Source organism: Panthera pardus, unplaced genomic scaffold (genome assembly GCF_024362965.1).
Source record: "Panthera pardus isolate Hobbes unplaced genomic scaffold, ASM2436296v1 HiC_scaffold_24, whole genome shotgun sequence".
In the NCBI taxonomy this organism is placed as follows: domain Eukaryota; kingdom Metazoa; phylum Chordata; class Mammalia; order Carnivora; family Felidae; genus Panthera; species Panthera pardus.
Window position 1 is genome coordinate 99,514,241 of NW_026526810.1, and position 11,987 is coordinate 99,526,227.

General features: G+C 45.8%; 1 protein-coding gene across 3 annotated transcripts; it reads right to left on the bottom strand.

Moving 5' to 3' along the window:
• Positions 1-1,883: 1,883 nt before the first annotated feature.
• SIX4 (SIX homeobox 4) lies at positions 1,884-10,645 on the bottom strand. Of its 3 annotated transcripts, XM_053889472.1 has the most exons (4): positions 10,577-10,645; positions 9,524-10,368; positions 6,107-6,792; positions 1,884-2,717 (listed from the first exon to the last, which is right to left on the bottom strand). In XM_053889472.1, exons 1-4 carry the CDS (start codon positions 10,577-10,579, stop codon positions 1,921-1,923), a joined length of 2,331 nt encoding a protein of 776 aa, XP_053745447.1. In that variant the 5' UTR covers positions 10,580-10,645; the 3' UTR covers positions 1,884-1,920. The 3 variants fall into 3 exon arrangements, with proteins under 3 accessions (XP_053745447.1, XP_053745448.1, XP_053745446.1); XM_053889473.1 differs by lacking the exon at positions 10,577-10,645 and having other exon boundaries at positions 6,563-6,792; positions 9,524-10,450; XM_053889471.1 differs by lacking the exon at positions 10,577-10,645 and having other exon boundaries at positions 9,524-10,450.
• Positions 10,646-11,987: the final 1,342 nt, after the last annotated feature.

Below are 11,987 nucleotides of genomic sequence, written 5' to 3' on the forward strand. Positions count from 1 at the left end.
AATCTCAGTAACATGATCAGCACACACTTAAAGAAAAAAACAAGCTGTATAAGTAGTGATGGAGTGGAAGAGAACTCGAAAACACCTGACTTTGTAAAAAAAAAAAAAAAAAGACAACTGTAGTTTCAGCAGTTTAAGAACATTCACTAATTCCATGAAGAAGGTGGGATCTGAGTTCTCTAATGAAACAATTGGATAGGGCTCTTCATCTATGCCTGCAAGTTCCATTTGCAGTAACAACCAAGGGTAAGTAATCTACGGCCCTTATGCCACATGCTCAGCAGATGGGCACGTAGAGATCAAGAGTACGCTCTTCATTCTGATCTTGAAGACAGCAAGATTGGTAATATCTTTTATGTTCAACAACTTTAAGTCATCTCTGAAGAGATCATTTTCTCACATTTCTTGCTTTGCACACACCAGAGACTTTACTCACTACATAAATTTGCATCATTCCATCTTGTGTTCAGTCCTGATAAAACCTATAACCACAGCTCACAACATGATCAAGCAAGCTTCTTAAAGAAACCCCAAAAGATTGACCTTTGAACAAGACATGATAACATAGTGCAAATAATAGTTGTATGTCATAATGTAACAACTGATTCAAAACACGTAGAACTAAGTTTCACCAGGACAGAGTTTTGCTCAAGAGAACTTAGGTATTCTTTGTTTAGTTTAAAATGGTTTTTATAGTCTACAGAATTCATTTTACATGGTAATCTATGATTGGTATTTCATTGTAATGAAAAGCATCAACAATAATTAGTTGTTCATCAATTTGCATCATAAACATACATAATCACATAAGTGAAACTTAAGTTCTTCAGATTTAAAGCAACTTTGTGGTGAAAATAACCCTGTTGGATAGAAAGAGCCATCAGTGCTTCTGTTGACACTTCTGTACCTTAGTAAGAATAATAAAAAGGCCACAAGGTAAAAAGGCACATAGAATTCTATAGAAAAAATATTCAAATGAATCAGAGAGTTGCTAAATAAAGAACAAGATGTGAAAAAAAGTACCAAAATTCCAATATTGGGAGTTAGATTGCCTGTTTCAGTGTTATTAATAATGACCCTAATAGACTCCTGATAAAAATCATTACTTTTAAAATCCTACAAAAAGTAAAACTTTGTTGGAAATAACTATGTTCACTTCCTGTTCAAACAATAAAAATAAATTAAACAGTAAGAAAACATTTTTTCAGTTCATAGTGTCTGAAGTAGAAGAGAAACATATACAGCATAAATAAAATTCACTGTAATTCCTCAAATCCTTGCTTATAGGACTAATATATTTACACTCATACTGAAGTTTGTTTCAGAGTTTTTAGTGGAGTTGCAAACTTTCTCAGCCCCACTGGACTATTAGCAAGCACATTTGGAAATGTGTAGAGAGAGACAAACCAAGACTTTCACAAAAATATTGAGAAACAGAAATGTATATATTCAAAAAATAAACCCTTAGAATAGTATGGAGTACCATGTATGCTTCTTAACCTCATCAATGCCCGTGGAGTGAAAGTAAACAAAAATAACCGTACTGTTTCTAATGCCGATGTCAGGTGGACACAGTTTTAAAGAACTATCAAGTTCCATTTAACCTTAGAGTTATATTAAGTCAGCCAAATGACACACTTTGACTTGATATATTTCATCTTGTTCCTTTGTCTCCATCTATTTAAAAGAGAACATATGTGAACAAAAAGGCTGCAGCAACGCAGTTCTACTCCTGTATATTTAACTGTGATCTTCATGCAGATCAATCCAAAGTCTCTTGAATTCATTTACTCACAAAACTAGTGTTTTCCCTGTAAATGGGAAAATGCCTTATGTCCTCAGGGCTTCGTGAAAAGATCTGCCTGCTGATGCCAAAAAAGAAAAAAAAAAAAAAAGTAAAGAGAGAAAGAGAAGTCAAGTTTATAAGTCTTGCATATCTTCATCCAATTGGACGGTTTGGAGCTTGGCAAGCTCTTTTTTGTCTGTTTCCAGGTCTTCACAGACAGTCTCAACCATGCCCTCTAGGACATACTTGGATTTTGAGTCCAGCATCATTAAGTTGCTTGTGGCTTTGCCCTCAGAATTTGTTAAGAAATTCTCTTTTATATTAGCTACTGATTGCAGAACTAAACGATGTTCTCTGACGAAATCCTGGTGTACTGCTGGGGAGGGGTGACCCACCTGGTCCTCAGGTGTAGGAACAATTTCCCCAAGGGCACCCTGGGTCATAGGGACTGACAATAGATCTTGACCAGTAATAAGGGAGCAGTTCTGAAGAGTTGCATAGTTAGTGTTGCTGACAGATGTCACAGTAGATTTGCTTGCCACAGGTGCAGACATTGGCTGGCTATCAGCAATGTCAGGGTTTAGCTCGGTGGGATTTAGCAAGGTAGGGGGAGTCAGGGAAAAATTGTGAGTTGGGGATACATTAACTAATGAGGAGGCCAGGGGATGGAGGCCACTCCCCGAGATATTTTCAGAAGACAGGTTTGCATTTATTTGTGCATTCTGATTGACAGGCATCAACTGAGAAAATACCAGGCTCCTCTCCAAGCCCTCCTGTTTAACAGATCCTATAGTCTGGCCTGAATTAGGGACAGTGTATACCACTGCACTGGGAGCAAGAGAGCTCAAGAAAACCTTTCCTTGCTGGACTGTGGTGGACTCACTTGTAAATGTGCTCCCATCTGAAGTGCTTGAATTTACTGAAATGTTGCCTAAAAAAAAAAAAAAAAAAAAGAAAAGAAAGTACAGATTATCGCTGATAGAACTGATAGGGAAAGAAAAAAAGACTTTTTGACACACACGATTTTTCTCAGGTTCAGTAGAATCACCTTGAGCACTCAAAACTACAGATTCCCAGGCTCTACTCCTGAGACTCTGACTCAGTAAGTCTGAGAACAGGTGTATTTCAAATTCCCTAGTAATGCTGATGACATAGCGGGAGTGAGAAGTACTGGTTTAGAAACAAAGTATGAAAAAAATGTTTTTCCAAGTTCTAATTTCAGTCAAGTTTCCGGTTCATTATTACCAACTTGATTTCTCTCAATCAGTTGATAGTTGTAGCCAGTTCTGCCAGTTAGAACTAGGAAACACAAATGCAAAATAAAATGCCTTTGTTTGGAACAAGTTCAGTAACTGACATAAATGGAAAAGTAGAAAATAGCCATAAAATGAGTTGCCCTGGGGCTTGAAGTTAACCATATAAACCTGTACAGACACGTTGCAAACTTTCACCAAACTAACCATAAGTATCAAGTCAACAGAACGTTCAAGAGTTCTTTTTTCTTTTGTTATGCCAGTTCTGAATTTTCAGTGTTGCAGTTGATAGGAAGAATTAATGATAATAATAAACTGTACTTTTAAAAACACAGATTAACATGAATAACTAGAGCCAATGCTTCTCTGAAACGTTTATATCTTAAGGCTCTCACTAGAATGGTCTACAGAGACCAGAAACAGGAAAAAAACCAAACCAAAACAAAAAACCCCCCAAAACATAAGTAGAATGCTGAGAAGTTCAAAATCAGGTAACTCAGACAATGCAGACGAATTAAAGCCTTCCCCTCCCTCCTATCATCAAATAAAACCCTTTTCTTTTGGAGTCTTTACATAGGCCCAGTGAAATGATGGCAATTATCTTGCCAATGTAAGAAAGGTAGACTTGAGGGAATTTTGTGACAGGATTATTCAGATGGGTTGTTTACCCTGATCTTGAATTAGATGTTCAGTAAATTATTATTTTGAGAAGATAGCCCAACGTTAAAAGTAATTCTCCCAAAACATTTCTCTTCTTGAATTAGAAAAATTGTGATTATATTACTACCTGTATTGATAAATAAATGTTACTGGGTTGTTTTTTTATATCTTCCACTTTTTAAGCACCTTAAATGCAAAGGAATATCTTCAAACAAACTAAAACTGTATTTAAACTTTAAATGTAACCACTAGAAAGTATTTGTCACGGAAATACTGGTGTTAAAAAAAAAAAAAATTTTGTGTATGTTTGGGTTCTTCGCTGACATGAATGTTTGTTCCAGGCCAAACAAATGAAATGAATCTGACTTAAGTATACTTTAAAATTCTTGTTGGCTGCTAAACTGTAACAAAAAACATCTGAAATAGATGTTTATTTTGTTATATGTATATATTTGTGAAATTGTTTGCCTGTGTATAGGTGAACAAAACGATAGTTATTTTTTGAGAGAACCATATATGATATGATAGGACATTTCCTCCAACAGCTATTAAATATAAATAAAACAATATCTTTGAATGTGTAAAAATTATAACACACAGAAATGAAGGAGGAAAAGCAGATGTGATCTAAAACTTGATATGTAAGTATAACTGCACTTGAATTATAATAAATTTAATAATAATTTCAAAATTAGTTAAAAAAATTCAAATGAAACAGGACATAGGTGCAAAGTATAACTTTGTAATGATGGTAAGGGAAAAAAAACACCCTTGTTTTCTCAGATTATGAAGTGAGTAAAAGATATAGATATTCTGCTTTTCCATATAAATCCTAACTACTAAAAGATAATCTATCCTGTCTACACATTTTAAGGCAAGGCTGAGTATCTGTTTTTGAGAAAGGCTGAATCCCCAAATGCTTTAAAGAGAATTGCAGTCCACCATTGCTATAAAAGAACGCTGCTTCCTGGACCCATCTGGTTAAACTTATGCCTTTAACTCACCCAGACAGTCCAAGGATTGACAGCTATGTCATTTGATCTTAGCTATTTTAACTGAAAATGCTTCTTCTTATTCATATTAAATGTCCCATTTTAAAAATTAGCTATTAGTTTGTAATAATTTTCTGTGGTAGCATATTTCTAGATTACACGTGAAAAGTATTTCTGCTTTTCTTCTCCCCCAATGTACATACCACACTTTTTGCTCCAACTTTTTGTCTTTAAACTGTTATCTACTGTTTGGAAATTCCCTAAAGAGAGAAGAAACCCTGTGGTTTCTTATATTTTTGTTGGAAAGTGATTTAACTTTAATCCTTTCCATAACTTGAGACAATGAAGAAATACATGGTATGCTGCAGGAGTTTTGTGTTTTCCTACCATTTTACCTGAGAATTGATGTTAGAGAAAGTTACTCAACACTTTTTCCATTAATGCCTCAAATAAGCTGAAGTGGGTCATAGTTGTGCATAAATTGAGATTTTTTTGATAAAGCCATTTTACAGGAAGTTGATCTTTAAAAGAAGACAGTTACTTATTTTACTTTCATAGAAATCTGGACATTCAGATTTGCTTACAGGAAGGCAAACCTGCATTAACATCCCCCACTCCTAAGTTTAAGGCACTATGCAACCTCCATGGCCATTCTCACCATTCGTGTTTCTATGTACAAAAAATGACACAGAGCCATCCAGACTTGCTTCAAGTCAGTGAAGAAGTGGCATAACAGCCTCAGGCTTCCTGAATTCCAGATCAGTGTTCTTCAGCAAACTGCCTTTAGCAAAGCCACAAACATATACAATAAGGCTAACCCACACATTTGGTGGGGGGTGGGGGGGCAGGGAGAGTATACATGCAGAGCAACAGACACCCTATCACATACTCATCTGGTTTTCCTTTAGGTCTGATAGTTTTAATTATAGGAGGAACATGGATCAAACACAATTGATCCAGTCTTTTTAGCTTGCTCTTCTAAAACACTCCTTGGTCAGATAGAAAATGCTTAGGTAAAGTGTACACATTCGTACCAATTGCTTGACGAATTTTGTGTTCTTAGCAATATTATTAATTTTTAATCTTAAAATGTCAAGCAATGGGTTATTTTGTAAGCACCAACTGACTTATCATATTTCTATAATTGTAGAACTGGCAAGATTTGCTGTGAACTGTATTTTTCCATTCAGATGTTAGGAAAATAAAAGCCCGTCTCCATGATGCCAGGGAACCAACCAGACTGGATATTACATGGGTGTTGTGAAGGAGAAACAAATCAAGGCTCTTCTGCAGCTGTGGCAGCCAATAAGGTACCTGAACAGTAACATCAATCTACAGCTCTCACCAAATGTGTCATTTACAGCAGCTGGCTAAAACATTCACTAGTGCATTATGGTACCGAATGAAACTTTTACCTTGTGAAGCTGCTACTGAAACAGAAGGCAGCTGCAGTGGAGAGAATCCAATGCTCCCATTAAGGAACTGGCTGTTTGCTCCGGAATTGGGGATCTGGACAATGCCATACTGGTTAATTTGCACTGGTGTAGTAAAAGTCACCACAGAGCCTCCATCTTGGGAAGCCACTGTTTGAATGCCTTCTCTTTTTACCTCAGTGCTGGGTATCAGCCCTGGGAATGACACAGGGGCACTGGGGCTGTAGGAAGTGGTGGCTGCGGAGTTAGCTGAAGAACTCTGGAGGACTTTGAATTCCTTCACATCCTGGGAGGTAGACCCCAGTATGTCACTCATGGATATACCATTGCTCACAATGTTTGATGCAATTTTTGGTGGGTTCAGTGACACTGTCTGTGTATTTCCCACATTTAATCCATTAAGGATAACTCCATTGGGTCCCTGAATGAAAGAATTACCATTAAGAAAGACAGGTGAAGTACTTGGTACCAAGCTTCCATTCAACAAAACTCCAGAAGAGCTTAATGATATCTTAGCATTTCCAATTTGCTGCATATATACTGGCTCCATGTGACTGGAAAGGCTGAGGTTGGTGACACTATCCGATGAACTGGAGAGTGGATGAGGAGACAAGTCCTCATGGCCCTTGCTGGATTCATCTTCAGTGCTGGGATTGCCATCTGACTCACTGCAGAGAAGGGGAAATCAAGACATTCAGAAGGTCAGAGGGATGACATTCTACCTAGTGCCATTTGTTTAGAAAACCAACCTCTAACCCCATTAAAGGCAATATTTTAGGAAAGCAGAGCAGGAAGTCTTTAGTCTTGTTTAAGTTATGAGGCCTTTCAGCAGATTCTAACCATAAAGACAGAGAACGTGGGAAGATAAACTCTCCTATCCCAATCATTTTACCAATAATAAATTCAGGGAAAGTCCAGAGATCTGGAAGATGTAAATTCAGCTAATAGGATTTTCATAAGAATTATATATACGTTTTCATAGTACTGAAGTTATTCCTTCCTGTTAAATTATGCTGCTACCTATACCACGGGGGGGGGGGGGGGACCTCACTAGATGAGGCAGTCAGTCTTTCCTATTAGGAACGCCTTCCCCTCCCTTCAAACCAATTCCGATTAGTGTGATTTTGGAAGTAAATGAAACTGCCGAAGGAGCAGGAGGTGGGAAGTGTTCAGTTTTGTTTGCCAGTTAGTTAACAAGAGATCATTTTCTCACCTGCTCCCAAACTTCTACTCCACCAGACTGACAACTCTCTCATTCAACAAAGTGGCTGTCCTTGATGTAGGAAAGGCACTTTCAACCCAAGAACTGTTATGTGCAGTCGCCTTTGAATCCAAAAGAAGCCATAGGGGCCTATTTAACATACACCATCCAGTGCCCTGGTGAGGTGGGAGGGAAAGGGTGTGGGTCACTCAGCAGCCTTGTAACCATCAGACCCCTTCCCCAGCACCCTCAGTCCTTCTGCTCCAGACAGGACTGGGTTCCTCAGCTCCCCGACTTGGGAGGAAACGCCAAATCCGGGTGAAGGGTGGTGATAGGGTTTCCCATTTGGACTGAGGCTGGGCGGGGTGGGGAGAAAGGGGCAGTTAGCTGCAGTTTGGAAGCTTGGTGCGACTTGGCCCTGTAGAGGATCCCCATCCCTGCAGTGCCCGGCGGTCGGTTCGCTTTCATGCGGAGGGGAGGGGATTACCCAGGCTTTGGGCTGCGGGGCCAGGAGCGCAGAAAGCGCTTTGATTTACGAGCTGAGGCTGAGCCGCCGTCGCCGTCTGCGAGGGTGACTCACCAGGGGTGCGGGTGGGAGGTAGATCCGGAGAGGGGCCTAAACCAGGCAACTGGGCCGGGGGCGGGGGTGTGGGGTTGGGGGGGGGGGGCGGGGAGGCGCGCAGCCGGCAGAGTGCGGCTGGGGAGAGGAACGCGCCCAGCCGGGGAGCGCAGGCTGCAGGGCAGCTGGCCTGAGCGCCACGCCCGCTCCCCACCCCCTGCCTCTGGCCCCGAGGATTCCGACGGGGCTCCAAGCGATGGGATCCGCGGCCACAAGCAGGCGCGGGGTCACCAACGTGCCTCTTCTGGGTGTCCCCGCAAGTCTGCGGAAGGATGCACGCAGGTCGCAGTGCGCGTTTTGTTTTGGTTACCGGGAGGCACGGCTCGGACACAGCGCCTCCCTCCCTGCCTTGGGCGAGGAGCTCCGGAGCCTTCGGGCCCCGGCGGGGGTGCAGGGACAGGAGCGGCAAGGGCGGGCCGCGGCGGGTGATCACCTTCGCTCGGCCGGGGCGGGCTTCCCGGCTCCCAAATTCCTTCCCTGGGCAGAACCTTCGAGCTGCTTTGGGTTCTTTCTGTCTTATGCCCGCGTGGCTTGGAGACACCATCTCTCCAGGCGACCTTCTCCTTAGTTCGCTCAACAATACACAAAACACTCCAGGTGTCTGACTCGAAAGGACGCACAATAGAGGTGGAAAACCCGATCTTTCCCACCAGTTGGGGTCAAAAACCCTGCCAGTCAAAAAGTTGAAACCCGCCAGGGTGGGCGCTCAAGAAGGTGTGGAGCTGATAGCGCCCCCACCCCTAACCGCTGTCCCAGGAGGGAGCCACGCAGGGTTGGGGGGCCGAGGAAGCAAGCCCTCCAGCCCCACTGCCCCGGCGGCGCTGAAATCCGATCCGAAGGAGTTCAGAATCAGGTTTCAAAACACGGCAGAGCCCAGCCGCACCAACACCCCACGTTGCCGCGGCCACGAACAGAACCACAGCGGGCAGGGTGAATGATTAACTCTGTCACATAAAACCTCGACGTCCCCAACCCCCCTTCTGAAACGCCAGCCCCCATCGACACTCTCCAGCGTCCAGAGCGGCCACCGCGACCTCCAGCGCAGGCCTGGGGCGGGGAGGGGGCAGCCGAGCCGCGGAGAGGGCGGTCAAGGAGCGCGTGCACGCGCCGGGACGGTGAGACCCGGTGGAGGTGCAGACCCCGGCCCGCCCTGGCAGCCTCGGTGGGCCTCGGGCGGCAACGAGGGCTGCCTTTCCGGCGCCTACACACTACACACGCTCCTGCGCCCCTCCAGACCCCGGGAGAGAGTGGCAACTTCAAAGCCAGCGGGATGGGGGTGGGAAACTGGGCGGCAGTGACCAGCCGAGGTGGGGGCGGGGACTGAGACCTAGGCGGGCGACCAGAAACTTCTGGGGGGAGGAGGGGGAGGGGGAGGAGGAGGAGGGAGGTTCCCCCGCCTCTCGCCACCGCCGTCCCCCCCTTCTCCGGGTCGGGGAGAGGTGGGGGGCGGGGAGAGGTGGGCAGCCGGACCAGGCTGGTGGGGAAGGTAAGCGCCATGTTTGCGAGCACTTGGAGGAAAAGAAAGCTGGGAAGGGGGTGGGGGAGAGGAAGGGGGAGGAGGAGGAAAGTTGGCGCTCACCTTTTGGACTGGGTCTCTGAGGGGTTCCGATCGCGCTGCCGGCGGTTCTTGAACCAGTTGCTGACCTGGGTGAGGGAGAGGCCGGTGATCTTGGCCAGGTGCCGCTTCTCGGCGGGCGAAGGGTAGCGATTCTGCTTGTAGAGCTCCTTGAGCGCGTTGCGCGACTTCTCCTTGAAACAATACACCGTCTCCTCGCCGTCCCAGATGGTGCGGGGCAGGGGGAATTTCCTGCGCAGCCGGTACTTGTCCACGGCGCCCAGTGGCCGGCCGCGGGCTCGCTCGGCCTCGGTGTAGCGCGCCTTGTACCAGAGCTGCTGCAGCAGCGGGTGGTTAGCCGACTCGAAGCTGTGGCTCTCGAGGATGCTGTAGAGCTCGGGGTAGATGCCCTGGTGGAAGGCCACCAGCGCCCGCGCCTTCAGCAGGCTCTCATTGCCACGTAGCAGGTCGCTCTGGGGCAGGGACCACAGGAACCGGGCCAGGCGGTCCAGGTTGCCCCCCTGCTGCAGCGCCTCGCACACGCAGGCGACATGGTCGGGCGAGAAGGCCAGTGGGGTCTGCGCGGCGGCGGCGGCGGCGACGGCGGCCGCGGCGTGGTGGTGCCTGCCCAGAAGTTCCGAGTGGAGTTGTACCTGATCCGCCGCCGCGGCCGCCGCTGCCCCTTCCTCTCCGCTCACCCTGGCGGCGGCGGCCGCGGCGTCCCCCGGCTCCAGGGGGAAAGGGGCTGGAGCCGGGGGGCTCAGCCCCGCCGCCGCCGCCGCGCCCCCCGCCACTTCTCGGGGCGCCTCCTGCCCTTCCGAGGCGCTTTCCATCCCATTCTCCTGCTTGATGTCCGCCGCACTTGCGATCTGCCCGGTGGGGGAGGAAGAGGACATTTTTTGTTGTTTATTTTCCTCCCTCCCTCACTCCCTCGCACTCTTTTCCTCTTTCTTTCCCCCTCTCTTACTCCTCCTTCTTCGTCTCCCTCCCTCCTCCCCCCCTCCGGAAAGCCCACTCCCTCCCGCCCGGTTTCGGCTGGATCTGGCCGATCAGGTTTCCCCCCGGCCACGCAGTCACCATTAAGATAGCTGCTAGAGCAAAGTAGTGTAAAAGGATAGCTGCTTTCTGCCGTTCCCCCAACGTGACTCCTCGGGTTGCTGCATACTATATGGCACTGGCGGCCCGGCCGGCCCGGCCGCGCCACCTCATTGGCTATTTCACATTCAGAGGGAGGAGGAGACACCGTTTCTATCCCTGTCGATCACCCGCCTCGCACTCCACCCCTTGCCTTTCCTTCTCCCCTGACCCCCAGGCACCTATACCTGAAGGGAAACACCGACATTCTTTTTAGACCGTGCTCCTGGGCGGGAAATTACCTAATGTGGCCTGAAAACTGGACAAGAGACTCTTTCAAAGAGAGTCCTCAGGATTCCAGCGGGAGGATTAATTGTGTGGCCTTAAGGTCCGGACGCTAAACTCTTAACAAAGAGACCACCGTCAAGCATCCAGGTGACAAAATTTCAAAGGAGACAATTCAGAAGCTTCTCTATGTCCCTAGTCCCCTTTCCCTCCCTTTGAGAGATGTCTTTGTCAAGGATTTTGTATTCAAAAGGGTCCAAAATAGAATGTCACTAGGGAATGTTCCCAGGGGGAAACATTTATGGTAAATTAAAAAGGGGAAAGTGCTTGAAAATCTTAAAATAAGCTGTATAAATAGCCCACGGAGGAGACAAAAACAAGAAGACTTCAAAAAGCATTTAACCTTGACTCACCTGGAGAGCTGGCAACACAACTGTGTTCAACACGGTGCAACTAAGCATATAGAGTATTGAATCAGTGTGCTTAGCTCAGTGAGTAGGGTAAGGTGGAAGAGACTTAAGCTTTAGGTTGTTATAAAGCATGAACATTTAAGTATTCTGTATGAACGTATTTTCTGTAAGTGTGTGTATAGTTCTCTGAAGGTGACACTCCTCCATTCTAAGTGCAGGTGTCTTCCAGATCAGTGCAGGATCAGCAGCCCTTTCAACAGCATAGACAGATGGAAGGCTGCCCTCTGGTTTGAGGTGAAATGCCTGGGGGTGGAGTCGACTGCTGTTTGCAGTTATGTCTCTTTCTTGGTTTGCATGAGGTCTTAACTCAAAAAAGGATGAACCCACTTCTGCTTCTCTGATTTCTGTGGGTCAGTTAGGGCCACCTGCTGATGCTCTTTCTCAAAATCCAACACTTTAATGACATCATCCTAACATCATCCTTCACGGTGGCCTTCTGTTGTTTCTGCTTCCCAGTTACCCAAAACTGCCTATTTCGGCATATTATAAAGCAGCTGTTTAGCTTACCTGCTGTCATGATCAACTCGGTGAGGTTTTCTTTTTCGTGGACAGGCTGCATTTTATTGCTGGTCAACCAAGATGTCATTTGATTTTGGACTTGACTTGCTTTTGTACTACCCTGATGAAGCCAGCACTGATGTCTCTGGTTGATTTGCAAT

What these genes read in the sequence shown, in the direction of transcription:
- SIX4 (XM_053889471.1), bottom strand. Translation starts at nt 10,395, where the DNA reads ATGTCCTCTTCCTCCCCCACCGGGCAGATCGCAAGTGCGGCGGACATC. An exon ending in TCAGAGACCCAGTCCAAAAG is followed by an intron (nt 6,793 to 9,523) that starts GTGAGCGCCAAC and finishes CCTTCTCTGCAG; the next exon opens with TGAGTCAGATGGCAATCCCA. An exon ending in TTCAGTAGCAGCTTCACAAG is followed by an intron (nt 2,718 to 6,106) that starts GTAAAAGTTTCA and finishes TTTTTTTTTTAG; the next exon opens with GCAACATTTCAGTAAATTCA.